Source organism: Neoarius graeffei, chromosome 15, assembly GCF_027579695.1.
Source record: "Neoarius graeffei isolate fNeoGra1 chromosome 15, fNeoGra1.pri, whole genome shotgun sequence".
Classification (NCBI taxonomy): domain Eukaryota; kingdom Metazoa; phylum Chordata; class Actinopteri; order Siluriformes; family Ariidae; genus Neoarius; species Neoarius graeffei.
Window position 1 is genome coordinate 54,907,155 of NC_083583.1, and position 27,645 is coordinate 54,934,799.

The 27,645-nt window shown below is 42.9% G+C and overlaps 1 protein-coding gene across 2 annotated transcripts; it reads right to left on the reverse strand.

Moving 5' to 3' along the window:
* Window positions 1-3,763: 3,763 nt before the first annotated feature.
* Window positions 3,764-25,526, reverse strand: elavl1b (ELAV like RNA binding protein 1b). Of its 2 annotated transcripts, XM_060941659.1 has the most exons (8): window positions 25,430-25,526; window positions 22,128-22,193; window positions 11,102-11,170; window positions 8,222-8,399; window positions 7,406-7,509; window positions 6,357-6,510; window positions 6,038-6,263; window positions 3,764-5,433 (listed from the first exon to the last, which is right to left on the reverse strand). In XM_060941659.1, the coding sequence occupies exons 2-8, from the start codon at window positions 22,161-22,163 to the stop codon at window positions 5,109-5,111; spliced, it is 1,092 nt and encodes a 363-aa protein (XP_060797642.1). In that variant the 5' UTR covers window positions 22,164-22,193; window positions 25,430-25,526; the 3' UTR covers window positions 3,764-5,108. The 2 variants fall into 2 exon arrangements, with proteins under 2 accessions (XP_060797642.1, XP_060797643.1); XM_060941660.1 differs by lacking the exons at window positions 7,406-7,509; window positions 11,102-11,170; window positions 22,128-22,193; window positions 25,430-25,526 and having other exon boundaries at window positions 8,222-8,376.
* Between the last annotated feature and the right edge of the window lie 2,119 nt (window positions 25,527-27,645).

Below are 27,645 nucleotides of genomic sequence, written 5' to 3' on the forward strand. Positions count from 1 at the left end.
CCACCATGAAGGAAGGAGATCCGGAGTTTTCAAACATTTGCTTAAGTGTGAAATCGCAAAATGGTATTCTAGCGGACAACAAAATAGTAAAGGTTCAGAAAAACAAATCAGTGATCATTTTAATAGTGTAATTTCATCCGAACTAGGCCTCACGGTCGATTTAGAACTACAAAAAGTCTGTGTGTCGGACCATCACAAACAGTTACTGGAAAATTCGTTTGATCTTGATCCATCTGAGACGTTACAAACAGCTTTTGAGTTTTATGTGAAATTCATTACCTACTTTGTTAATGACCCTGACAGATCTGTAGGAGAACCTAAGGTGGGGTTTAGACGTATCAGCGGATCATCAGATTAACGTTTTTAAAAACGATTAGCGTGCACACAGCAACGCCAATACACGGATACGCTAATCACATGACTAATTCGGCATGCAAGTTGAAATGTGTCAGTGCGGCTCATCGCGTCCTCCTCAGCGACTGCGCTCCAAATCACTCCGCCCTGAACAGCGAGTGCCCTCTGGAGGGTGCGCACTCCGGCCCTGCGCAGCTCACAGAGCGCGCGAGTGTAGTGGACGAGCAGTGATTCAGGACTGAGCCGCTGTGCGCAAGTCACTTACCACTTGCAAGTGGAAGGATGGCAAGCCTAAAGACCATCATAACTACACAATGGGCAGTATTTGCATCAGTATTTGCAGTATTTTCATACTTTTACACTCTTTAATGAAAGGTGATACAAGGCGGAAGTCCGCGCCGTTTTTCAGCAGTCGCGTCACATGACCAACGCCAGCGAATCAGGAAGGTGGATGTCACAGTGACGTTGTCCAATGACGACGCCAGCTAGAGCTCAGCACAGCGTATCCGCATATTCTCAATGTTTACACAGCACCGGAGCTGACACGATCTGGATTGAATACGTGGACCGTGGCGGATTCCCATTTCCTGGCGTTTCCAGGCGTTTTAATGTAAACGGACAGTGCATCCGCGAAGAAAACGAGACAGATAATGTAAACTTGGCCTAATAGATCTTAATATTTTATTAAATGTGTCTGCTTTTGTAATAAAAAAAAAAGTACTGAAAGAAAAAGCAAACAGCATCGTGATTTCTTATCCATCTATCTATCCATCTATATAAAAAAAATCCCTCCCTCCCTACTGAAAATTTTTTTGCTCACCCGGTGAACAGATTTTTTTTTTTTTTTTTTTTAAGGATGGCCTTGGGATTTTTCCATGCACAAGTCTATAGTTTGGTAGAAAAAACAGACATCCAGAATCCAGCAATTCTGCAGATGGAAACAGTTTGTTGATGAGCAGGCAGAGGAAAATGGCCAGAATGGTTCAAACTGACAGGAAAGCTACGGTAACTTAAGTAACCACTCTTTGCAAATGTGGTGAGCAGAAAAGCATCTCAGATCACACAGTGCATTGAAGCGCGAGGCAGCAGGGCTACAAACAGCAGAAGACCACGTTGTGTTCCTCTCCAGAATCTGCGACTACAATTTGCATGGGCTCACTGAACCTGGGCAGGTGGAGATCAGAAAAAGACCAAGCGAGGGTTTTCAACTATCTAGTTTGGAAACTTGACCTGAATCTACATGATTTTATACTGAAAGTCATGAGCATGTTGTCTAGATCTGTGCTAGGAACACAAGAACTTGCCCAAAACCTCTAACGCTATTATGTGTTCTTTTACACTAGAGATTAGTTTTATCGAGAAAGGGCCGGTCCAACCAAGCAGGACAAAGCACACACCTGATAATGCTCAGGCATTAAAGATAAACTGTGTGAACAGGAGGAATCAGACGGGGCTGTTGATCAGAATAGCAGGAATGAGAAACCTGTAGTCACACCAACCCCGAGGATTATCCAGATAATAGAATAGGATCAGTTTTACACATTTTTCAACTTGAATTTTTTTTAAAGATTTTTTTGGGGCTTTTTTTCACCTTTATTGGATAGGACAGTCTAGAGACAGGAAATGAGCGGGAGAGAGACGGGGAGGGATCGGGAAATGACCTCGGGTCGGAATCGAACCCGGGTCCCCGGATTTATGGTATGGCGTCTTAGTTGACTGAACCACAGCGCCCCCTCAACTTGAATTTTAAGCTTGGCCAGTACCTGGTTTCAGCAAAAAACACTTTCTAGATTGTCTCTATTACTGAAGAGAAACCAGAAACTGACAGGATATAATGGAATTTTTACCAGTGTAAATTCAGATAGAGATATTAGTACACTGGGTCTTCTTGTACAAGGTGAAAAAGGGGCATAATCTTTCCAGATGCTTGCATGTGCAATCTAGAAGCTTAAGGCCAAGTTTACATTAGACCGTATCTGTCTCGTTTTCTTCGCGGATGCACTGTCCGTTTACATTAAAACGCCGGGAAACGGGAATCCGCCAGGGTCCACGTATTCAATCCAGATCGTGTCTGGTCCGGTGCTGTGTAAACATTGAGAATACGCGGATACGCTGTGCTGAGCTCTAGCTGGCGTCGTCATTGGACGACGTCACGGTGACATCCACCTTCCTGATTCGCTGGCGTTGGTCATGTGACACGACTGCTGAAAAACGGCGCGGACTTCCGCCTTGTATCACCTTTCATTAAAGAGTATAAAAGTATGAAAATACTGCAAATACTGATGCAAATACTGCCCATTGTGTAGTTATGATGGTCTTTAGGCTTGCCATCCTTCCACTTGCAAGTGGTAAGTGACTTGCGCACAGCTGCTCAGTCCCGAATCACTGCTCGTGCGCTTCACTCGCGCGCTCTGAACTGCGCAGGGCCGGAGAGGGCACTCGCTGTTCAGGGCGGAGTGATTTGGAGCGCAGCCGCTGAGGAGGAAGCGATGAGCCGCACTGCCACATTTCAACTTACGTGCCGAATTAGTCATGTGATTAGCGTATCCGTGTATTGGCGTTGCTGTGTGCACGCTAATCGTTTTTAAAAACGTTAATCTGATGATCCGCTGATACGGTCTAATGTAAACCCCACCTAAGGGTTCTTCGGTAGTCTCCCAGTCTGGAGGGACTTTTTGACCAACAGGGAATGGGTTCTTTCCTGGTTTTTGCACCACATTTTGAACCATTCAGAGCATTTCAACCAAAAATAAATTGGTTCAGGGACATGAAAAGTTGGTTTCTAGCTGGAACCAAAAAGATATCTGGTTTTTCCAGTGCAAACCGTGACCTCAGTAGGCGTCATTAGGTTGGAAAGTTTGCGTCCACCATTAGCAGCTGGTCCATGCTTGTTTTTTGAAGGAAGACACATCTGCAATAAGAGTGCGCGCAGGTACTCCCCCATCTTGCTACTACTGTTTACTTCCATCGTGCATTGTCTTCTGTCGAGGACGCATCCTTGATTACAATGATTCCACTCAAAACTGGTAGAAACGCAGGCTGGTTCACTAGCTGGCACCATGGTACAAAGAATCTTGAACAGAACCAGCTCAAGAACCCATTCCCTGTTGGCTGAAAATGGTATCAGAATATATTTGGGATTCTTTTAAAAAATAAATAAAAAACCCACACCATTACTGTACTTCATTAAAATGTCAAACAATGGAATTTTCAGTAATAAAACACATTACCGGTCAGACAGGTGGCAACAAGCAAGAGCTGCAGATTTAATCAAATTGAAAGCAAGTAACAAGCGCTTATGTCTAGTTAGATAGAGTTGCTTAGCCTGAAGTACATTACTGACACTTTAGCCGTTCAATGACGTTACAAAAACACTACAAAACAAATGGAGAAAATTTCCAAAATTAGGTCATTTACAACAAATGGTGTTTATTTGTAAATACATAAAAAGATCTATACCACAAGAGCTCAGAGCATACTTCTGATGAAGTAGACAGATGTGAAACACACTGCGTGAGGTCAAAGCTACAGCTAAGCAACATCAAATGAACATGCATATGATGGAAAAATAAACATAGAAATGAATTCAACACCTACACTAGACAGGCGTCACTGTCTACTGTGATCGTAAACAAAAAAATAAAAAAAAATAATAATACATCAATAAATGTTTAATATTCTGTATACTATTCAGGGTTATTCATTATACTAAGCTGAATTGCACACCAAGCATGGCAAAATATGTACAGTTTGTAAGTTGCAGACTACGTTACAAAACAAGTAGAAAAACAAGGAATTACTGACAATAAAAGAACGGCTTCCCCCCCCCACCAAACTACATAAATGCTAAAACAGCTTGTGTGAGGACAAGTGCTGTCATACATTCTCAATGAAACGGTGACCAATTCCACTTTGGGAGAGTTGCCTTACACTTGATTAAAAAAAAAAAAAAAAAAAAATTGACCCAGAAAAGTTGTGTTTATAGTAACACAAGCGGTTTTTCATAAAAAAAAAAAATTGGGAATCCCAAACAAAATCAATACATTCACTGCAAAATAAACTACTACGGCAAAAAGTCTTCAAACAGATTTGCATAAAATCAGGAAAATAAGGCGTACTCCCTCCAGCTTCTTTGGTCCTTCAAACTTAAATCACTTCAGATAGATTACTTGTGGGATACATGGGTGGTTGAATGAATATTTACAAAAAGGTCTGCACGCGCTCCGTTTCTAAAACGAGTCACATTAGCAAAGCAAATTGAATGATTCGAGATCTTAAAATGGTGGAATCGTGTTTATATTCAGAATAAAATTATGGAGCCGCAGAGATGCGACCTCAACCGTCATCTGGGTCAATCAGCCAGAGTTGTCTTGCTGACTCAAGGACGCAACCACCACAAATTAAAAATTCAATCGCAGCAAACGCGACACTATGAAACGGTGATGGGAAATACAATACATACTGCAATATGACCCAATGTAACATCTACTCAGAGTTTGATGCTTCGTAGCATCATACTGATTAACTAATGATGAGAAACACTACCAAAACTATTTAAACATATGAAGATGTGAGTGAGTGTTAGGCCATGTAGCCCACTCTTCTGAGCAGGTTAGTTTAATTCAATACTACCAACCTATTTATTTGAACAAAGTTACATTAGTAATTTTTGTTTTTTTATTCTGATAATCATGGATGTAGGAGGGAAAGGACAAAAAACAGTTCTTAGAACCCAAAAGTAATACTTTGTCCTTTTACTTGTGAGACTTGGTGGTCTTGAAGGAGACTTGCAAGACCTTGTCCCCCAGACGGTATCCGTTTAGGCTGGCGATTGCCATGGCTGCCTCTTCGTAATTGGTCATCGTAACAAAGCCAAAGCCTCGGCATTTGTTGGTGTTGAAGTCGCGGATGACTTTAACGTTGGTGACTGCGCCGAATGGCCCGAACATCTGCCACAGTAGGCCTTCATCACAATCTTGACCCAGATTATAAATGAAAATACACCAGCCGGAGGTCGAGTTCCCGGCCACGTTCATGCTAGAAACACTACTCATGTGGTCGACACTCATTGGTGAGAACCTGGAGAAAAATTATATACAAAGTTCACAAACTCTTACATGTAAACACCTTCCTTTCAAAGTCATGACCCGTCGTGATAAGTTCTCATCCGCAGTGTCCCTTCCAGCACAGTTTTCATCTGGATAACGATAACGTAACCATGCGAGCAAGCAACTGATGTAACCACTTGAATGCCTCAGATAAAAATTCTGTGGTGACTTGTTACTAGAGGGCCACAGATCAGTTCAGAAAATCATGACAACTGTTATGGGATAGAGCTGAACATCAGGGCCGCAATCCTCTGGAACCCAATAAAATAGTTGTCAGCGGACGGTTTTATGTCCACGTTAATTACCATGGCAGTGTAGTGGGTGTGGCAGATTCATCTTCAGTCAATGTTTTGTTGTGGTCAGGGTCACGGAGGTTAAAATGTCCAATTTGTTGAGATTCTGGGAAACAGAACTGACGAAATTCACTAGAAAACACTAATAAATACTGGACTACCAAATAACTGCACGAGTTGTGATGGGGTCATGATTGTGACTTTTTGCAGGATGGGGCAAGTGTGGGATTTTATTGGGGGTGGGAGACACCTCACGCACAGGTGTATGGAGTCAGCACTCACCTGAACCTCTGCGTCTGGTGATGCACTGGGCCTCCAAAGCGTCGAGACTGCGTGTGATAGAACTGGGACAGCAGCTGAGAGTTCTTTGCCTGGTTGGGATTCGCTGCAAACTTCACTGTGATGGGCTCAGATGCTCCAGGGGGCTTCTGACCATTCAGGCCTTTGATGGCATCTTCTGCTTCCATTCTTTTGTCAAACCGAATGAAGGCGACGCCACGCGACAAGCCTAGAATGGGAAACGGTCTCATCAGTCCAGATGTTTGGGGGGGAGGAAGAGCCAAAGTAGTAGGAACCAAAAAATGAGGCACACTACCATTACCTGAAGCCTGGTCAACCAACACCCTCGAGTTTATGATGCGTCCATACTGGGTAAACAAATCTTCCACATCTTTCTGTGTCATGGTCTTGGGCAGGCCACTAATGTAAAGATTGGCATCTTTTATTGTGTCAGAGCTTGGCCTGGCAAAAGAGACCTAATCAAGGGAGAAAAAAAAAAAAAGTATTTAAGAAACCCATAAACGCTAAAAAAATAAATAAATAAATACTCGTTTATAAAAATGCAACAAAGGTCAATCAGAGGCAACAAACATCCCAATAAATGAAATATATATATAAAAAAAATTATCACACAGCTGATAGTTTTACAAAAAAGATTAAAGAGGAAAAAAATGACAGTTTTTCCATGGATGACAGCTTTACAGGCTAGATCTAAAAAAAAAAAAAAAATTTAAATAAAATCAAAAAGTTCGAATTGAGAAAGGGACAATTTCCACATCAAGCAATCCCTTTAGAGAAAATAAACTAAGTCAAGAGGGATTGCTGTGCAGGGCTTTGGTTCGGCACAATGTCATACTCAAGCAAATGACCACTCCAGCCTCCCTCACCTAAACAAAATCTTAAGAAGAAAAGAAAAAAAAACAACAAAAAAAAAAACACAAAACACACCCACACATTCAAGAGTTGGAGGCAATACATCAGTCTTCAGATTAAATGGGGAGAGGAAAAAAAAACCAAACAAAACTTCAGTATAATTCTGTACCGAAAATAAAACCATGCCAGATTAATAAGGAAAGCCAATTGTCAAAAATCATAGGGGTCAAATACTGATAACTTGGCGGGGAGGGAAAAAAAAAAAAAAAAAAAGCCACAAAAAAAAAAGAAAAAAAATACCCCGACAAGTAAAAACAAAAGCAGTAAATGAAAGAGAAAAAAAAAAAAACACTCGTACCTCTGTAAAAGTGCATTTCTGATTGAGAAACACACTGGACAGTATTGGGATTTTTCCTCTGCTGCCTAGCAAACTACTGGAACAACATGTCATATCTATCAATTTACACATGGATACAAAAACAGCTCTTTGCACGTTACCTTGATAGTTTTAGACTGTAGTCTCAGCCCATTGAGAGTACTGATTGCCCTTTCTGCATCACTAGGGTTAATATAGTTAACAAATCCGTACCCTAAACTGTGGCCTAGAGAAAAAAAAAAGGAAAAAACAAAATAAAAACAACAAACGATTGTCCACATCCTGCAGACTAAATCAGCCTTCAGAAAGGAAATAAAAAACAAAAAGGTTACAATGCAGAATCTTGGAGGGGAAAAAAATGACATGACTTTCACAACAGCTATTAGACCTCAAATAAAACTTACATTGGATATAGATTTTTTTTTTTTTAAATCAAATTCTTATCACACAAGAAAAATATTGAACAGCTTCAATAATTTAAAATAAAACACAGGTCAGTCATTTTACATTTTCAAATTAAAAACAAAAAATTTCACATCACAAGCTCAAAATAAAAATCTTAAAATTACATATAATGTTACCTTATTTATGGTTAGCCATACAGACATATGAAGAAGAAAAGAAAAGAAAAAAAAAAAAAAGTGAAGGGCTTCAAACCATACCATACACAAAACTGGCATACAAGAGACCCAAGAACCAATTGAACAGCTTTACATTAAATGTTCCCAGAGTCAACCAGTTAAAACAAAATGTGAAAATGTTTGATTTAAAAGGTAAAAGAAAGGAGTCCACTTAAAACAAGTTCTTTACAACATGGAAAAAAAAAAATAATGGACACTCAGTGGTAAGGTTATTCTTAAAGTATTTGATGCAGGGGGGGGGAAGAAAAAAAAAATCAAAAGAAGGGAAACTCTACTAGTTCATTCTGCAAGACTTACCTCCCATTTTGTCCCGAATAAGTTTGGCAGACTCCACCTCACCGATGCTGCTGAACAGACTGCGCAGCTCATCCTGCGACATGTTCTGCGGCAGGTAATTGACTATGAGGTTCGTTTTAGCATCTTTTGGCTCATCTCCCATGTGGCTCTCAAAACCGTTCGAGATGTCATAAGCGTCCTGTTCAACACAAAGGAGAAAAACATCCACCTAACCATTCAAAACGCATTTTGATTCATGTCAACAAAGCGGTCTTCAAGAAGTGGGGCGTGTCAGTTCTGCAGCGTGTGTTTGGGCAACCTTTACACAGCCACATTTAACCCTTAGGGGCTCTGCATGCTCTTGCGACAAGGCTTTCACAGATAGCTTTTCGCAGACGGTTGTAATTTATCGTTGAGCGGGGAGTAATAGGCGTGCGCAATGTTATTCACCGCCACAACGCAAGGGGGCACGAAGTCACGAAATCGCTAGGAGTAGTTGGTGGGTGTGGTTAGTGGAGTGTTTATCCTCCAGTTACTTATAATGACTAGAACTGGAGTCGTATAGATGTACGTACTTCCTCGATCAACCGCTCTTCGTGCTGCTCCATCTTCGCTCGTGTTTTTAAAAATGGCGGTCGTGAAAACAAACCAAACCGGGAAAGTAGGGAAGCGGAAGTGCATGTACAGCGGATGTAGAGTGGACCTGGAGTGGACCAATCAGAGCCCTCGTCTGCGAGGCTTCTGCGGTGGTCACAATTTTTGGAAGGTGCGCGCAGAGCGTCTGCGAAGGTGGGAGGCTACGCAGACGCCATCTGCGAGGACTGCGTTGTCAGCATAAATTGGCCTTTGTGTGCTGTGACCAATGACGGGCATCAAACAGTGTCACCAAGTGGCAGCACGGTGGTGTAGTGGTTAGCACGGTCGCCTCACAGCAAGAAGGTCCTGGGTTCGAGCCCAGTGGCTGGCGAGGGCCTTTCCATGCGGAGTTTGCATGTTCTCCCCGTGTCTGCTCTGGGTTCCCCCCACAGTCCAAAGACATGCAGTTAGGTTAACATGGGGCGGCCTTGGGCTGAAGTGCCCTTGAGCAAGGTACCGAACCCCTGACTGCTCCCCGGGCGCTCTAGTGTGGCCACCCACTGCTCTGTGTGTGTGTTCACTGCTTCAGATGGGTTGAATGAAGAGGATGAATCTCACTGTGCATGTGACAAAGGTTTCTTCAAGTGTGCTATCAGGCCTCCAGACTGTCACCATTTTTGGAGACAGTGCAACCAAAATTCGGATTTTTAAAAAATTGTATATGTGGAGATTTACGTTTTTAGGAAGTCTTTCCTAAAGACTTCTTAACGAAAAGTCTGTTACATTAACAGCATTTGACGGACGCGCTTATCCAGAGCAACATACAACATACCTGGAGCAGGTGGGGGTGAGGTGCCTTGCTCAAGGGCACTTCAGCCATGCCTACTGGTCCAGCGAATCAAACCAGCAACCTTTTAAGGCCAATTTATGCCGACAACCCAGCCCTCGCAGATGGCGTCTGCGTAGCCCCCCCACCTTCGCAGACGCTCTGCGCGCACCTCCCAAAAATTGTGACCACCGCAGAAGCCTCGCAGACAAGAGGGCTCTGATTGGTCCACTCTACATCCACTGTACACGCACTTCCGCTTCCCTACTTTCCCGGTTTGTTTTGTTTTCACGACCGGCATTTTTAAAAACACGAGCGAAGATGGAGCAGCACAAAGAGCGGTTGATTGAGGAAGTACGTACATCTATACGACTCCAGTTCTAGTCATTATAAGTAACCGGAGGATAAACACTCCACTAACCACACCCACCAACTACTCCTAGCGACTTCGCACCCCCTTGCGTTGTGGCGGTGAATAACATCGCGCACGCCTATTACTCCCCGCTCAACGATAAATTACAACGGTCTGCGAAAAGCTATCTGCGAAAGCCTTGTCGCAAGAGCATGCAGAGGCCCTTAGTCCTAGAGCTGCTTCTCTAACCATTAGGCCATGGTATTCCCCTCCGAGACATGCTTTGGTTTCATGTCAAGCGAAATCGAGGTGTTGAATTCTCAACTTCATGCAAACAAGAGCCAGACAAGAACCAATCAGCTCAACATGTTTGGCACGGTGGTGTAGTGGTCAGCACTGTCACCTCACAGCAAGGTGGTTCCAGGTTTGAGCCCAGTGGCCGGCGAGGGCCTTTCTGTGTGGAGTTTGCATGTTCTCCCCCGTGTCTGCGTGGGTTTCCTCCGGGTGCTCCGGTTTCCCCCACAGTCCAAAGACATGTGGTTAGGTTAATGGGGGGGGGGGGGAGAGGGGCCTTGGGCTGAAGTGCCCTTGAGCAAGGTACCGAACCCCTAACTGCTCTGGGTGTGTGCACTGCTTCAGATGGGTTAAATGCAGAGGATGAATTTGACTGTGCATGTGACAAATAAAAGCTTCTTCATGGCATTCTAGAGAGGTGGGAATACCAAAATTTGACTAAGATGGTGGTTAAACGTAGCATGAAAACAGCACAGCAGGTTGATTTAAGTGGTACATCTGAACGTTGTGCTGGTCTCCAAACACTTTCAGCAAGCAAGTGCTTCCTCCAGTGCTACTAGTGGGGGCAAAAAAAAAAAAAAGTCTGGAGCCTTGGCTAGGAGTGTACGCAAGGGAAACTGGGAGACGCAAGGCTTGAAAGCTAAGCTGTGTGTGAATTATTACCCCAAAAAAGTGATACCTATTAGTGAAAATTAACAGAATCATGGCTACTATAGTCTTCTATACTAATAGAGCGTCCTGTAACAATGAATTTAATAAATATACATAGGTTTTCCCTACAAAGCTGGCGCATATATATATATATAATAAAAAAAAACAGCCAATTTATTTTTTTCCTCACCATTGCACTTACCTTCATGCTGGCACCCTTGCTAAGCTGCTGCAAATCTCTGTCGTTACCCTGGTTCTGCACCTCACAAACCTACAGCCCAAAAAAAAAAAAAAAAAAAAACCAACATGAAAATCATAACATGCATATAAAAAGAAATAAGGAGCACAGTAAGAACTGGCCTCTCATTCCACACCATGAGAATAAGGCCCAATCCCAATTCTAATTTCTACCCCTACCCCTCCCCCTTCCCCTTGAAACTGAGCTACAAGGGATAGGGCTTGAAATTCAACCCTTACGTATTGGGATAGCCCTTCAACGATCGCATACGTCATCGCGTACCTCCGTCAGCGTTTACGTTAGCAAAACGCGACCAAATGCGTCATTGGCTGCGACCAGCCGCTACAGTCAGAGCCAGAGGCAGAACCAGAAATCTCTGCTGGCAGGGTGTGATTTGTTAACTAACACCACTGAATGGGATATCTTTGGCGCTTCGTGCACCACATCCGACAGAATGAGGTGTCAGAACACTCATGTAAACAATAAAAGCGAGAATAACAGAACAAAATGTACGCAGTCAAGCAACCGAAAACAATACTCACTCCCAAAGCTTTTTAGCAGCAGCTTGGATTTCAGAAATCGCTGCTCATTCTCAGCTCGAAAGCGAATCAAGCGGCGTGTTTCCTCTGGATAACAACTTAAAACACGTAAATAATGGAGAAAATACATTTATGACAATCTTTCGCCGCAGGAACCGCCATCTTTCTGAAATCCGCATGAAATCTCGCTGAAATTCGCATGGCATTGTGGGAAATCACTCAAACCCCTTCGTTCGGAGTCAGCTCCAGGAAAATCTCTGTTTGGAGGGGTACAGAAGCCCTACCCCTTCCCGTTAACTGGGATTGGGATACCCCTACCCCTTCACGTGAACACGCAAAATGGAGGGGAAGGGCCAAGGGGTTGGTCCAAGGGGCGAAATGGGATTCGGCCTAAGACTCCGCCACTTGACAGGTTAAGTTCACCTTGTACCTCCACCATCAGGTAACCCTACAATATATATGCGCACTTTATAAACAAACAACTACTGACTGGAGCCCATCTGCTCCTAAGGCCAATTTGCCAGACTTCGCGGACCTTACGCGTTCAGGGGTGGACGGAATCACCCCACAGGACACCACTGACCAGATGTTCGCCCACTAAACACACACATGCACTTTGCACCAGATTTTTAACCCCATGGATGCAAACGGTGCGCCTTTTAGCGGATGCCTAGTCTGGCTAACGCGACTTCAAAGCTCTGCGAGCATTTGGTCTGGCAAAGATATTAAGCCCGACCATTTCCCAAAGCGTGTGGTTGACCCGCCTCCCTGAAATGCCTCAGTTTGCTACTGGTCGAAGCCAGAAAAGGCTGTGACGAAGCTTAAACCAATCACATCACTCTTTCCTCTGACGTATGTGACGCGACAGAAACTGCTTGAGTAACAGGAAGAAGATAAATACCTCCAGGGCGGCTCTTTGCTCCGTTTTCAATGAGAACTTCCCGTTGAATGCTTTCAATACAGCATCTACCGCTGTGTCAAAGGCTTGCCGCTGCTCCATGTTCGTAATGTTTCTAGTGAATGCAGCGCTTCCGGTATAGATTCTATAAACAATCTATGGCTTCCGGTCGCAGTTCTACTACGTCACTGCCTTGAACACGCCTCTACCCAGGGCCGTTGGAGATGCTCAAAGTTGATTGGCTCCTGATTTTTCGGGAGCTTGGAAGAGCTGGAGATAGCTTGCCTTGCCAGACTAAGCTCGCAACAGGCCCTCGTGTTGCATCACACTTAGGATGGGCGGGCCCAGGCTAGCAGATGCCACCTTTTTCACGGCTGTCTGGGGGACTTGTGTGAATCGTGCAGATCCGATGAGGTTTTTTTTTTTGGCGCGTTGAAATGTCTGATTATAATTTCATCAAAGTAAATTCTGTATTAAAATTACTAAATGAGCAAATGCCGTTACAGTCCATGAAACATAGGAAGTATAAGTATGAAAAGAAAACAGTAAATCAGAAAGCTGCGCACGTAAAGCCAATTGGCTGTGCGCCATCATCTGCTGCTGGCTGCACTTCACTGCACGCGCAAGGATTTCCATCAGTCCAACGCAAGTTACGTAATTGGCTTTACGTGCGCAGCTTTCTGATTTACTGTTTTCTTCTCATACTTGTACTTCCTATGTTTCATGGACTGTAACGGCATTTGCTCATTTAGTAATTTTAATACAGAACTTACTTTGATGAAATTATAATCAGACACTCCAATGCCCCCCCCCCAAAAAAACCCTCATCGGATCTGCGCGATTCACACAAGTCTCCCAGACAGCCGTGAAAAAGGCGGCATCCGCCAAAAGGCACGCCGTTTGCATCCATGAACCCACATCATCAGCTGACTGGGGGACACATCTTTAATCTGATTTCACACTGAAATAACGTACACATTCAGGCTGAATCTCAAATGGCTTCCTCTTCATTATTACAGTTGTACTGTGTCATGGTTAGTCACAGTGTGTGTGAGATTGGCTGGTGAGGTTACCACCGACTTTCAAAATACACACTAAATGCATTCAAGTTTACTACCACGTGCACAATCAAGTTCCTTGCTCTCTCGGGTCTCATTCCTGTTACCACCCGACGATCCGGAAAAACGTCCCGACTCTGTCCTTCTGGACATAAATCTATACTACAGAAACTTGCTTCTCTGTTCAGGAATGTGACCACTCAAACCCTTTTGCTGTGTAATCTGATACCGTTAAAAACATGTCGCCACTCCCAGTGGGCCCGAAACAAAGATGTATTTTTGGCACCATCAAGATTAGCAGGATTTTAGGGGAAAAAGCAAAAAACAAGCTGAATTACCCACTGTTGTTGCCAAACTCATCAGCATGACCGTTTTAGTTTAATCTGGATACACATGTATATACTTTTCTCGTCTCGTTTTTTCTCGTCTTCTTCCGCTTTATCCGGGGCCGGGTCGCGGAGGCAGCAGTCTAAGCATGGAAGCCCAAACTTCTCTCTCCCCAGACACCTCGGTCAGCTCCTCGGGAAGAACACCGAGGCGTTCCCAGGCCAGCCGAGAGACATAGTCCCTCCAGTGTGTCCTGGGTCTTCCCCGGGGCGACATGCCTGGAACACCTCCCCAGGGAGGCGTCCAGGAGGCATCCGAAAAAGATGCCCGAGCCACCTCAGCTGGTTCCTCTCGATGTGGAGGAGCAGCGGCTCTACTCCGAGCTCCTCCCAAGTGACTGTGCTTCTCACCCTCTCTCTAAGGGAGCGCCCAGCCACCCTGCGAAGGAAACTCATTTCGGCCGCTTGTATCCGCGATCTTGTTCTTTCGGTCATTACCTAAAGCTCATGACCATAGGTCATATACTTTTCTATGCAAAGAAAAAATGTTTGACTGCTGCTACTTGCTGTATTTAGTTTCACAGTGTGTGCATCAGTGACCCTCCACCAGATATCAAACACTTCATGAATTACAAAAGGGGAAAAAAAAAAAAAAAACCCTGCATGCTTTCGAAGAGGCACTCGGCCATGCACTTTGTGATCACAAATTGTATTTTCAGACTGTTGCTGGAACTTTGGCCTGGCCCAGACTGAAATATGAGCCAGACTGAAATACGAGCCAGACTGACTTTTCTAGTCCAGTGCCTTTCTGACTGCTTGGATGTCATGTTATGAATGGCGCGTGATCACATGACCAGACAATGCAAACATCTGGCATTTGTAGAAAATACAACTTATAAGAATCCTGCTGCTCTTGCGGTAACTGCATTGCTGTTTGGATGCGAGTTTTATTACCGAGGAGACCTGGGTAAAAATGTTTTAGACATCACCCTGATGAACAAATCCAAGCCACAGAGGGCTGAGCATAGATTTTTATTGAGAGAAAAGTCTCTCAAACAATATCATGCTTTCGTCTAAACCGGGGAACAGGGGCGCTGCGCCCTCTTACTCTCGGCGTGCGCCCCCTTACCAAAATGCCAATTGTGACTTGGGGTTCACTCAGGCCTTGCACTTATATGCTACTGCACAACATGCAATCTTTAGGGGTGTTCACACGGCAACTTTTACTCCGGTGTAGCACCGGGGCTGCCCCAGTAGAGCGTTCACACAGTACAAAGTTATAGCGGTGTAGCCCCTGAAAGCTGCTTAAACCGGTGCAAATCTAACCCTGCTCGGGAGGTGGTTTAAGAAATTTACTCCGGAGTAAATGCTAGTTTGCGGGGCAGCACCGATATAAAATGGGACGTCTGAACGCTACAGGGGTAGACTCGCTACGCGTGAGGAGAGTTGATTACATACGGGCATTGCATAACTTGCATCCTGGTATTTTGCGCTTCCAAAATGGCGAATATCAACAACAACAGAACTGCGTGTCTTCCAGTGTTGCCAGATTTGGCAGTTTTAAGTGCATTTTGGCGGATTTGAACATATTTTGGGCTGGAAAACGTCAGCAATATCTGGCAACACTGGTGTCTTCATCCACGTTGTTTTCCCGGCGCTTGGTGATGCCATGACAACCGGGAAAAAGAAGTACATTTTCACGCATGCGCATATTTCATTTCCGCATTATTACTATCGGAAATGATAGTAATAATGATAGGAAATGATAGTAATAAAGTTTTTGCTACTATAACACGGTCGCAGAAACTGCCGTGTGACCGCAAGTGGGGCTGCACCGGTGCTAACACGCTTCTCTCTAGTAAGCAGGGTTGTGACGTGTGAACGCTGCGCAAAATTTACACCGGTGTAAGATATATCGCAACAAAATACATCGGTGCAGCATCGATGCAAATATGTGCCGTGTGAACACCCTATTTCTCAAAACGATCTTTCCTCCGTGAAAACATCCCAGCAACACCACGTGACAATGTGTCTGATCATCAAATACGTTATAATTACTCCAAAAATATTCCAATCATAGTAGATACACCACCAGACGGTGCAAAAACGATCCAAATTGGCGTTTTCCAGACCGAGGCGCCATGTTGTTTAGCTGTAGCAGCTGCTCTCGCGAGATTTGACACAGGTTACATACAAGGTCAGCTGACTTGTAGAGCGAGATTTCTTGAGACTGAATGACCTTTCACCCACCAGCGCGGGAGCTTTTGACAGAAGTTGTTCGCGAGTTGTTTTTGTTGACACTTGGACACTTAAAGATGTCATCCAGCGGCACGAAACGGAAGAAAGCCAAAGACTGTCTGGGGCAGAAGACGACGACTTCTTTTTTTCTGTCACAAAGCGGATAAAGATATGCTTCCGATGGCGAGATCGCAACAATCGAGGGATCAGTCTGTGCCGCTGGTTCCGTGCCCTCATTGAAGGATGCGCTGACCGAGCGCTGTGACAGTGGCGTGGCGTCGCGGAATCCGTGACGAATGAAGACCAGATATGTTGCTCTGATGAAGGCACCGAGTGTTCAGTGGAAAAGCAAAATGAGAAAAAGGCCGAGTTCCAGGAAAAGTTCAAGTTTTTTTTTTTAAAGCGCACTTACATTTTTTGTATGGTATCAAACTTTGTGATTTGGGTTGGATTCCAACTTTACAATGTTTACTTTTTTAGTTTCCTTTTAAAGAAAAGGATTTTGCTCTGGAATTATTCATTTTGAACAACTAACCCTATTCTAGTATAAGAAAACAGATTTCTCTGGTGAATGTTTAATACTTGAAGTTTGATTCATTTGAATTTTCTCATTTTCTTCCGCTTATCCGGGGCCGGGTCGTGGAGGCAGCAGTCTGAGCATGGAAGCCCAAGCTTCCCGCTCCCCAGACACCTCGGCCAGCTCCTCGGGAAGAACACCGAGGCGTTCCCAGGCCAGCCGAGAGAATTTGAATTATAAATTTCATTTGAATTATAAATTTGAATCATGAGGAATTAGTATTATGCAGGCTTTCGTCTAAACGGGGGAACAGGTTTCCCGCCATGGTGAGCGCCCTCATTAAATTTTTCTAGAAAAAACCCTGAATATACATTTCTAAAAACAACAATTCATGGAGTCATTCCTTTTTAAATGCAAGCATTCACAAAAATATTTCAGAACAGTTTTCAGGATTTGGCTTGTGTATTTTAAATGGTTAGTCGATTGATTCCTCAACATGGAACAGTGATTTTTTTTTTTAAGCCTAGATTATCACACCATGAAAATTTCAACTCACTAGAGCGATGGCCACAGTTAGACACCTTTTCAGATTTACCAATTAAAAAAAAAAAATTTTTTTTTACAAAGCTGAGTTTCAGTTACAACAGTTATTATTGGTTAATTAATCAACCGGAAGACCCGCCTCACCCTTTGATCTTGTCATCTGGTGACACAGCACATTACCCGAGATGGAATTTTTTTTTAGCGTGATCAGCAATTTACAGAAAACCCGAACGTCATCATCGCAGGTAAGTGTGGTGGAAAGATCATGGACATGTTTTTACTGATCAAATTCACCGATATTTCATGATGATCTTGTCGAAACCTACTTTGTTTCTGACTCTTTCATTCGACAGCCGCCATTTTGTATCTAAACGCGCGTTTGAGAAGTCACGTCAGGTGTCGATAATAGTGATCACTTTCACTGGTGTCCACCATTATCGACACCCTGTGGAATTAAGGGACATTTACAGCTGTTATGGATCCATCTTTGTGTAACACTGTTGAAGTAGATGAAGTATTTAAAATAAAAATAAATAAATAAGAAGTGCTGTGATTTAAAATAAATTTCTGATTCATAACAGAATGGAATGTTTATAGAGGATTTAGAATCTGATTGTAATAAATAGAATTAGACCAAAATTAAATGGCCTAGCATATAAAAAAAAATGCTTGAAATATTCAGATTTTTCTATTCCATTCAGAAAATATTTTATTTTTGCAGTTGGTTGTAAATATCTAACCACATATTACAATATCAGTGGACATTTATATTTTGGTTCGAGGAATGACATGCGACCTTCGACCTGGATTTTCATGGGGTTATAATGTCAATTTCCTGTTGATATTTACTGGTAAACTAGAAATTAATACAAACGGTTAACAAAATGTGATCTACGAAAATACTTAGAAAGTGGAACAAAAAGATGACAGGTTAAACATTCAGTTCATTTCTTTACAAACATTAGAATTACTTCCTCATTTACGTAAACACCAACAAACATTTATACAAAAATATTTTGTACCAAAGACAAGTCTGTGTAAAACAAATAAAAATATTAAATAAAAAACATGTTTTGTTAACTTAATACCACATACCGATTATATACATTTTTAAATAAATAATCCGGATGTTGCTAATCGTGGAACGGTGTCACGTGATCTGATACACTAAGTAATCAGGAATCAACTTTTTTCCCAGTGGAAATTTGAGTAATTATTCATGCACAATTTACACATTGAAAGTCTTTCTATTTTTGCAACGGCCAAAAGATCGTTAAGGTGTTGATAATAGACCATTTGCACATGACCCTCTCTGATGTAGCTGTGTCTGCCATCTTTGTGGACCAACACATGGGTAGCAACTAGGGACGTTAACCGATGGCCGTTTGACCGGTGGTTGACCGAATAAACGTTAACCGGTTAATTTTTTTTTTTTGGTTGTCGGTGAAAAAAAAAAAAAATCATTTTGAAGCTGCCGATTTTGGAGCAGAGAACCTGGAATTCTGTGTTTGTAAACGCTTGGGGCATGCCATGCGGTGTAAGGACGACAGTTGACAAATCAGAAACCCCCATTCAGTCATGTCCCGCCCCAGTTAAAGACAGCTGACAAATCAGAAACCCCCATTCAGTCATGTCCCGCCCCAGTTAAAGACAGCTGACAAATCAGAAACACCCATTCAGTCATGTCCCGCCCCAGTTAAAGACAGCTGACAAATCAGAAACACCCATTCAGTCATGTCCCGCCCCAGTTAAAGACAGCTGACAAATCAGAAGCACCCATTCAGTCATGTCCCGCCCCAGTTAAAGACAGCTGACAAATCAGAAACACCCATTCAGTCATGTCCCGCCCCAGTTAAAGACAGCTGACAAATCAGAAACCCCCATTCAGTCATGTCCCGCCCAAGTTAAAGACAGCTGACAAATCAGAAACACCCATTCAGTCATGTCCCGCCCCAGTTAAAGACAGCTGACAAATCAGAAGCACCCATTCAGTCATGTCCCGCCCCAGTTAAAGACAGCTGACAAATCAGAAGCACCCATTCAGTCATGTCCCGCCCCAGTTAAAGACAGCTGACAAATCAGAAGCACCCATTCAGTCATGTCCCGCCCCAGTTAAAGACAGCTGACAAATCAGAAGCACCCATTCAGTCATGTCCCGCCCCAGTTAAAGACAGCTGACAAATCAGAAGCACCCATTCAGTCATGTCCCGCCCCAGTTAAAGACAGCTGACAAATCAGAAGCACCCATTCAGTCATGTCCCGCCCCAGTTAAAGACAGCTGACAAATCAGAAGCACCCATTCAGTCATGTCCCGCCCCAGTTAAACACAGCTGCCACCAGTGTTGCCAGATTGGGCGGTTTTAAGTGGATCCTGAACATATTTTGGGCTGGAAAACGTCAGCAATATCTGGCAACATTGGCTGCCACTCGGCGAAAGAAAAAAAGTGTAGACACAGGGTTTTTAGCTTACAAATTACTATTCTGTTTTTTTTTTTTTTAATTATTATTAGAAGGCACATGGAGTTTAGTCCTGCCTTGGCCAGTGCATTCTGAAAGTATGTTTCGGTCTGTAGCCAACAATGCATGTTATTGCAGATCATCTCTCTCCACACAAACTAAAGGCGCAGATGCCGACTTTTTCATGGACTGTAACGGCATTTGCTTATGTAGTAATTTTAATACAGAATTTACTCTGATGAAATTATTCAGACACTCCAACGCCCCCCCCCCCAAAAAAAATCGGATCTGCACGAGCCGTGAAAAAGGCGCGCCGTTTGCATCCCTGTTTAAACTCATAGGTTAACCGACTTTAACCGGCTAATGAGGCTCGGTGGTCGGTCAAGATTTTTTTTAGTTTTCGCCATCCCTAGTAGCAACAAGTACCTTAATATGAAATGCCGCGAGTTTGCGCAGTTATTGGCTGCTCGAACAATTCTGCTAAGGCTGGAGTCAGATTGGTTAGTTTACCCACTGTTAAAACGCTATAAGGACCCCAAATGGAAGATCTAACCTGTAGACGACAGACAGTGGCTTGCAAATCTGAACAGATTGGACATAAGAGACACCAGATACAAGTATGTACGAGTATGTGCAGACCATTTCATGAAAGGAGAGTTTATATTTCTACCGTTAATGTGAACCATATATACACGTGTGTGTGTGTGTGTATATATATATATATATATATATATATATAAAAAAAAAAAATAATACGACATACATATAAGTGCTACTCCAATTTATACTGCAGTTACAAATGCAGAGCACAAAGCCTCAGGAAAATGTTGCCTTAGAAGACGTCAATAATTAGGTTGTTGGGTTTTTTTTTTATTGGTTTGTGTTTTGTGTAACATTTGCCCACTAGATCCTTACAGTAAACTTGCGCTACACAGTAAATGATAGCGTACATCAGTTGGCACCAGTGACGAAGCTAGAAGTTATCGCCAGGTAATTCACTTTGCTACATCCGTATCTTCATACTCTACAAGATTGCTGTACGGATCGACCTGCAAACATTCTTTTACCTTTTCCCTGTATCTCACCTTGTCACCATTACTCAATTCGTGATATATTTGTGAAAAATAACAGCTCACCAATGTACTCTCTTTGGCCGCCATGGATGCTATACCACAAAGATGGCGGACACAAAATCAGAGAGTATCATGGGAGATTCGTGACGCAAGTGCAAACGGTCCATAGTAGCCACCACTACATTAACGGGCACATCTTGGATAGTATTTAGGAGCAAGATCAATCTAATTCTCCTTTTTTATATTAAACTTTGAACAAATAAATATCGGTCACATTTTGCGCAATTTTTTTACCTTGCGCAATACCAGAAAAATTCAGTTGAAATCAAGCCATTTGAGGTGAATTGGTCCGCCTCTGAAAAAATTTGCCATTTGGATTTCCCGGGAAACACTGATTTGCGTGACGTCACGTGCGGGACGCCTCCTTCTGAATCCTACGTCAGCGCTGGTTTGTTTATGAGAAAACGACCTGGTGGTTTTCTGCAAATTTCTTCAACGTTATCACGTAATTATTAAAATGGTTAACAGATGTATCGTAGGAGGGTGTAGCAACACCAATCTTGATGGGATTAGTACTCATCGTTTCCCAAAAGACCGGACAATGAGAGAGAAATGGGAGCGCTTCGTGCGAGGCACCCGGAAAAACTGGCAACATGCAACAGCATCATATACAGGGCTCGCTACATAAAGCCCGACGACTTTGAGAACTATTTGCAGTGGGAAATGGGCTTCAAGAAGTAACTTGATCTATAAAAAGATGCAGTTCCATCTGTTAGAATGCCCAAAGCAACACCACCTCCATTTGTGTCAGCGTCACCAAAGGAGCCAGCCGTGTTCGTCTCCCCTGACAGAAGGCGAAGTGCCGCATCCACTGAGGCCCTCGAAGCCGACGACCAAGCAGAGCCGAGAAAAAGACCAAGAAAATCGGCAATTCACAAGCTGACTGGAGCCAGGGTAAGAAATGAGAGAGACTATACTCTAAATTAGGTGTTCCTGCGTTTGTCTCTCAGCCTGCTGGCGGACCTGCACGTGACGTCACGAATCTGGATCAATCTGGCTCCAGACTCCCTTGGGATTTTTCCAGGCGCATTTTGTTTCATTTCTGCTGTAGACAGATGGCCTTGTGCAAAATTACCCTTCTGAATGAGTGTGGAAAGGGACATACTTTCATATTAAAAAAAACAAAAAACAAAACTAAATTGGTCAAGGATATGCCCTTTAAGGGATGACTTAATGGCATTATAAACTATTAATTACAAAGACTGATCTATAGATAATTTGATTTAATTTGACATTCCTCAGTGTAGAAAGATAACCCCCACAGATACACTTTTTACTCACCTTTAGATACCTTATGTGTCCCCTTCTAACAGCCATGTATACACCAAACACAACCAAATTTTCAATCTGGGAACAACAGACACGGGATAGGAGTCAGTCAGTGCAAATTACAGAATTTGTAAATACACACAACGCAAAAACAGGCACTTAAGCTGTGACTAGCTTTTGTTTTCGGAGGTAAAACGAAACATCAGCAGGCTCATTTTATTTATTTATAGGAAATGAGAGACAGCGAGACTTCATAGCCTGTTAATAGGTCCAATATTTCAGCCCGAAATTAATTCTAGAAATTCAACTTATTTGTAATAAATTGTCAAATATACAGGGGTGCTGAAAAGTTTGTGAACCCTTTAGAATTTTCTATATTTCTGCATAAATATGACCTAAAACATCATCAGATTTTCACACAAGTCCTAAAAGTAGAGAAAGAGAACCCAGTTAAACAAATGAGACAAAAATATTATACTTGGTCATTTATTTATTGAGGAAAATGATGCAATATTACATATCTACGAGTGGCAAAAGGATGTGAACCTTTGCTTTCAGTATCTGGTGTGACCCCCTTGTGCAGCAATAACTGCAACTAAACGTTTCCGGTAACTGTTGATCAGTCCTGCACACCGGCTTGGAGGAATTTTAGTCCATTCCTCCGTACAGAACAGCTTCAACTCTGGGATGTTGGTGGGTTTCCTCACATGAACTGCTCGCTTCAGGTCCTTCCACAACATTTCCATTGGATTAAGGTCAGGACTTTGACTTGGCCATTCCAAAACATAAACTTTATTCTTCTTTAACCATTCTTTGGTAGAACGACTTGTGTGTTTAGGGTCGTTGTCTTGCTGCATGACCCACCTTCTCTTGAGATTCAGTTCATGGACAGATGTCCTGACATTTTCCTTTAGAATTCGCTGGTATAATTCAGAATTCATTGTTCCATCAATGATGGCAAGCCATCCTGGCCCAGATGCAGCAAAACAGGCCCGAACCATGATACTACCACCACCATGTTTCACAGATGGGATAAGGTTCTTATGCTGGAATTCAGTGTTTTCCTTTCTCCAAACATAACGCTTCTCATTTAAACCACAAAGTTCTATTTTGGTCTCATCCATCCACAAAACATTTTTTCCAATAGCCTTCTAGTTTGTCCACGTGTTTTTTAGCAAACTGCAATGTTCTTTTTGGAGAGCAGTGGCTTTCTCCTTGGACCCTGCCATGTACACCATTGTTGTTCAATGTTCTCCTGATGGTGTGACTCATGAACATTAACATTAGCCAATGTGAGAGAGGCCTTCAGTTGCTTAGAAGTTATCCTGGGGTCCTTTGTGACCTCACCGACTATTACACGCCTTGCTCTTGGAGTGATCTTTGTTGGTCGACCACTCCTGGGGAGGGTAACAATGGTCTCGAATTTCCTCCATTTGTACACAATCAATCTGACTGTGTATTGCTGGAGTCCAAACTCCTTAGAGATGGTTTTGTAACCTTTTCCAGCCTGATGAGCATCAACAACGCTTGTTCGTGCCATGATACACTTCCACAAACATGTGCTGTGAAGATCAGATCCCTGTTCTTTAAATAAAACAGAGTACCCACTCACACCTGACTCTCATCTCACTGCTAATCCTAGAGGTTCACATACTTTTGCCACTCACAGATATGTAACATCGGATCATTTTCCTCAATAAATAAATGACCAAGTATAATATTTTTGTCTCATTTGTTTAACTGGGTTCTCTTTATCTACTTTTAGGACTTGTGTGAAAATCTGATGTTGTAGTAGGGCTGGGCGATTTTACGATTACGATGTTATTCACGATATAAAATCTCTACGATTAGAAATTAGACACGTACGATATGCCTACGCCTTCAATAAAATTACTTCATCCTAAGTTTTGACAGACACGCGAATAGCCAATCATAACTAAACAGTACCGCACGTAACCAATCAGTTGGAAGAGAGCCACGTCAAGTTAGGTTGCGTGCACACACAAACGTGTAGCAGCAACGCACAGCATGGCTGTGGTGAAGTTTGCAGGAGCGCGGCATTTCTCCAACAAAGCGTGAAACAAAGCGATTATAAAAATGAGCGAGAAGCCGACTGACCGGAGTTCTGAACAGGAAAGTCAGAGCACTGCCCTGGAGGACATCGTTGAAAAGAAGGGCCAGAGATCTTCGGTTGTGTGGAGGTATTTTGGATATTTAAAATCGGACATACAACAAAGTGTTACACAAAACCTTAAACACACTGACGTACAGGATTGCACTTTTTTTCTCCTTGCAGCATAAGGTTTACACGTCAGTATGTCTTTTATGTTTATTTGAAAGCTGCTAGAATTTGCACAAATGATTAACAATGGTATATAGTTTTTATTTTTCAGTTTCAATTTATTCATTTGAACAAAAAGAACAAAAGAATGTGCATCCAGTTTGTTTTGGTTCTGTGAAACGTGAAGGCTTGTTAAGCTATTTTCGTTAATTAGGAAGGAACTACTAATTTGTAATGTTCATATTTTGAGCAGAAAATTAAAGAAAATACAAAAATGGTGATTTGATTTATATCGTTATCGAAAATTTTGATAAAATATATCGTGATATAATTTTTTTTCTCATATCGCCCAGCCCTATGTTGTAGGTCATATTTATGCAGAAATATAGAAAATTCTAAAGGGTTCACAAACTTTCAAGCACCAGTGTAAATAAAGGCGAACCCAGTACCCTGATAGATAAACACACGTTATGCGGCTAGCTTAAAAAAAAAACGCTAACGACAACTCATCAGACTTTCCTTTGTATCTATTAGAGTTATTTGAGAAATAAAACGACTTGATTGTGTGGTGGTTTTTCCCCTTTCCTTATTTTAATAACACGGCATTAAACGCTTTTCGGATTAGCAGTGTTTAGCGACCGAGCTACATGTAGCCACCTCCGCTAACAACCCCAGGAGTAACCTGAGCAGACTAAATGTTACCTCGCTCAAAAAATAAAATAAAATAAAACAAAACACACACACAGACAGACAGCAAATAATTACACTAAACTAACACAAGTTACTCAGAGCAAACCGACAGCAGCTGTGATTTCATTCACACTCATTATCTAATGTTTAAATATAACCGGACCGCTTAGCATTAGCTTAGCATTTTCCGTTAGCATTGCGGACTGGGCCTCACGTGCAAGCCCAGCCTCTCGGCGCGCGCACCAGCTAACAAACACAATAAAACGAATATTTTTCGCTTAAGTGGCAGATCTGCATTATTATTAAAATAATAATAATAATCATAATAATCAACATATCTTACTTCCCCAACGCTCACTACCGCGCACTCTGCTCAACAGACCTACACTACAGCAGTGCAAACGAATGGAGCTTCTTCTCGCGCGCGCTCAACAATACCAGCCCCACTACCGGATGTAGTGAAGAGATCAGCGTGCCGCTCTGCGCATGCCCACTTCACTCAGGCCCAACCCAAATGGCTTCCTATTGGACACAGAGTGCACTACATTTAGTGCGCGAGAACCGTTATTAAATACGGCCTGTAGGCTAGCTATATATAAAGTAGAGAGTTATTTGGGATTCGGCCATAGCTCTAGATTTCCAAATGGCTCTCGGCGCCATGTTGTCATGCTCTGGCAATGTAACTGAGCGTGGTAGTGGTACAATACGTCAGTGTCGACAATACATGCTCGACAACGCTAGAAATCAATTAAAGATGATAATAATAATTATTATTATTATCATCATAATTAGTAGTAGTAGTAATTCATTCATTCATTCATTTTTAGGAACAGCTTAACCCTGGTTAAGGTACCCACAAGGCAGGGATACACCCTAAATAGGGCATCACACTGATTCATCTCATCTCATTTCATTATCTCTAGCCGCTTTATCCTGTTCTACAGGGTCGCAGGCAAGCTGGAGCCTATCCCAGCTGACTACGGGCGAAAGGCGGGGTACACCCTGGACAAGTCGCCAGGTCATCACAGGGCTGACACATAGACACAGGCAACCATTCACACTCACATTCACACCTACGGTCAATTTAGAGTCACCAGTTAACCTAACCTGCATGTCTTTGGACTGTGGGGGAAACCCACGCGGACAACATGCAAACTCCACACAGAAAGGCCCTCGTCGGCCACGGGGCTCGAACCCGGACCTTCTTGCTGTGAAGCGACAGCGCTAACCACTACACCACCGTGCCGCCTTCTTCCTTGTTTATTTATTGTTATTACTACTTTCCATAAATAGAAAGTACGGTGGTGTAGTGGTTAGCGCTGTCGCCTCACAGCAAGAAGGTTCGGGTTCGAGCCCCGTGGCCAGTGAGGGCCTTTCTGTGTGGAGTTTGCATGTTCTCCCCGTGTCCGCATGGGTTTCCTCCGGGTGCTCCAGTTTCCCCCACAGTCCAAAGACATGCAGGTTAGGTTAACTGGTGACTCTAAATTGACCGTAGGTGTGAATGTGAGTGTGAATGGTTGTCTGTGTCTATGTGTCAGGCCTGTGATGACCTGGCGACTTGTCCAGGGTGTACCCCGCCTTTCGCCCGTAGTCAGCTGGGATAGGCTCCAGCTTGCCTGCGACCCTGTAGAACAGGATAAAGCGGCGAGAGACAATGAGATGAGATGAGACACAGTTATGCAAAGATATGAAGTTTATCTCTGGGCGGCATGGTGGTGTAGTGGTTAGCACTGTCACCTCACAGCAAGAAGGCGCTGGGTTTGAGCCCAGCGGCCGACAAGGGCCTTTCTGTGTGGAGTTTGCATGTTCTCTCCGTGTCTGCGTGCTCCAGTTTCCCCGATAGTCCAAAGACATGCAGGTTAGGCTAATTGGTGGCTCTAAATTGACCGTAGGTGTGAATGTGAGTGTGAATGGTTGTTTGTCTCTGTGTCAGCCCTGTGATGATCTGGCGACTTGTCCAGGATGTACCCCGCCTCTCACTCATAGTCAGCTGGGATAGGGTCCAGCTTGCCTGCGACCCTGTAGGACAGGATAAAGCAGCTACAGATAATGGATGGATGAAGTTTATCTTTAAATGGTGAATGGATATATCGTGAGTGAGCAAAGTGATATATTTTTCAACACGAGAAGATAAACTTCATATCTTCACTTCACCGTGTGATGTTCTTTATATTATATGGACACATCGACCTACACACACACACACACAAAAAAAAAAATTAAAAGAATTTGAATTTTGAACCAGTTCACCATTTTGACAACACACATCTAGGGAGTAGGAAAACACTGGGAGTGACGTCACTGGAGTGAAATATCGGGAAATATGTCACTCAGATCCGTAGTGTATTTCATATGAAAATAAGAGTTTTTCAACACGAGAAGATAAACTTCATATCTTCAAGCCAACGTGTGATTTTCTTTTTATTATATAGACACATTCACAAACAAAAAGTACCCAAATTTATCAAAACAATTCATCGATTTCTTCATGACTGACATATCAAGATTTATGTCACGGTTTTGGATCTGCATCCAAGATGCAGCTCGTATGAAAAATAT